Source organism: Ceratotherium simum, chromosome 13 (assembly GCF_057802395.1).
Source record: "Ceratotherium simum simum isolate JZ-2026a chromosome 13, ASM5780239v1, whole genome shotgun sequence".
Lineage (NCBI taxonomy): Eukaryota > Metazoa > Chordata > Mammalia > Perissodactyla > Rhinocerotidae > Ceratotherium > Ceratotherium simum.
The window spans coordinates 28,872,206-28,874,082 of record NC_141912.1 but is presented as its reverse complement, the minus strand read 5'-3'; the positions used below and the strand labels follow the sequence as shown (position 1 = coordinate 28,874,082).

At 38.2% G+C, this 1,877-nt stretch overlaps 1 protein-coding gene across 1 annotated transcript; it reads left to right on the top strand.

Annotated features, from left to right (window-relative positions):
* The first annotated feature begins 428 nt into the window (after positions 1 to 428).
* LOC101407568 (putative olfactory receptor 2B3) lies at positions 429 to 1,370 on the top strand. The gene has a single exon (XM_004441733.3). The coding sequence runs from the start codon at positions 429 to 431 to the stop codon at positions 1,368 to 1,370; it is 942 nt and encodes a 313-aa protein (XP_004441790.2).
* The last annotated feature ends 507 nt before the right edge of the window (positions 1,371 to 1,877 follow it).

Genomic DNA, 1,877 nt, shown 5'->3' with positions numbered 1-1,877 from the left:
TAAACTCTATATTACTCAGGATTTTCAGACTGAATTAAACATAATTGGATTAAAAGCAGTATTTATTATTAAAATGCTTGTTAAGGTACTTCAGGAAGTAAGAAAAGAGAGAAGAATTGAAATGTATTGAGCACTTGCAATTGTCCATACTTTATACATATAAGTTTATATGCTTTGTCAAATAAACGTAATGATTTACTTCGTAAGTCTAACAAACTGCAGAAAACAGAAGAACTACTTTTAACCACAAGATAACCATATTGTATTTTACAAGAGTTCCATTTAGTGACTATAAATTATGTTTGATGTTGAATTATTCACTGTAATTAATCTAAATTCAGTTCAATTACAATAAGAATATTCAATAATTAACTATTGACTACTTTCCTATTTTATAATTTTTAGGAATGAAAAATAAGTGTGTCATCATGAATTGGGCAAATGAGAGCTCCCCAAAAGAGTTTATACTACTTGGCTTTTCAGACAGGCCTTGGCTACAAATGCCCCTTTTTGTGCTCCTATTAATATCATACACAGTCACCATCTTTGGCAATGTGTCCATCATGATGGTGTGCATTCTGGATCCCAAACTTCATACACCCATGTATTTCTTTCTCACTAATCTCTCCGTCTTAGATCTCTGTTATACCACAAGCACAGTCCCTCATATGTTGATAAATATTTGTCGCAACAGAAAGACCATCAGCTATGGTGGCTGTGTGGCCCAACTCATCATCTTCCTGGCCCTGGGTGCTACTGAGTGTCTCCTCCTGGCTGTTATGTCCTTTGACAGATATGTGGCAATTTGCAGACCCCTCCACTATGTAGTCATCATGAATCATTGGTTCTGCTTAAGGATGGTAGCCTTCTCATGGCTCACTGGCTTCGGCAACTCAGTGTTGCAGTCTTCCTTGGCCCTTAATATGCCACGCTGTGGTCATCAGGAAGTGGATCATTTTTTCTGTGAGGTTCCTGCCCTTCTTAAGTTGTCATGTGCTGACACAAAGCCTATTGAGGCTGAACTCTTTTTCTTTAGTGTGTTAATTCTGCTAATTCCAGTGACATTGATCCTCATTTCCTACAGCTTCATAGCTCAAACAGTATTGAGAATCAGGTCAGCAGAAGGACGAAGAAAAGCTTTTGGGACATGTGGGTCCCACATGGTTGTGGTGTCTCTCTTTTTTGGAACAGCCATCTACATGTATCTACAACCACCTTCATCCACCTCTAAAGACTGGGGAAAGAGGGTTTCCCTCTTCTATGGGATCATCACACCCATGTTGAACCCCCTCATCTACAGCCTTAGAAATAAAGATATAAAAGAGGCCTTCAAGAGAGTGATGCCTATCTCCTTCTTCTATAAGAAATAAGAAGCACTCCATTGTGGTAAGGATCTTATGAGTCTCCTCCTTGTCCTTGAAGATGGTAATAATGTTTGAACCGATTTTCTTATTTTCCGCGTCTTATGATTTCGTTGAATTCTACCAACAATTAGAAAAGTCTTCCCCTCTTCAGGAAGCAATGCTGAGATCATAAGATATCTCTTCTAGATTAAAAACTCCTTAGCTTTCCAGAAGTTTCCCCAGTGGACTCTGTTCTTTGAGGCCAAGTCATGCTAATTTCCTCCTGTCAATGTTAAACTAGTCTGACACTTGAATTGTTTACTTTCTCATTTATATACTATTTTCCCTAGAACCATCTTGTCTACCATGTCAGTTAAGAATTTTCACATCTTTATGATTAAATAACCAGTGATTCCAAGCCCCAAGTTTTCCCATCAGCACCCAAGTCCTCAACCACTTTATACTGTCACATCCTTTGATAAAGTTCATCAGACACACCTCCCAAAACTGTTCTAAGCATGTAGTCTGTCTCAA

Coding starts and splice junctions, on each gene's coding strand:
- LOC101407568 (XM_004441733.3), top strand. CDS start 429: ATGAATTGGGCAAATGAGAGCTCCCCAAAAGAGTTTATACTACTTGGC.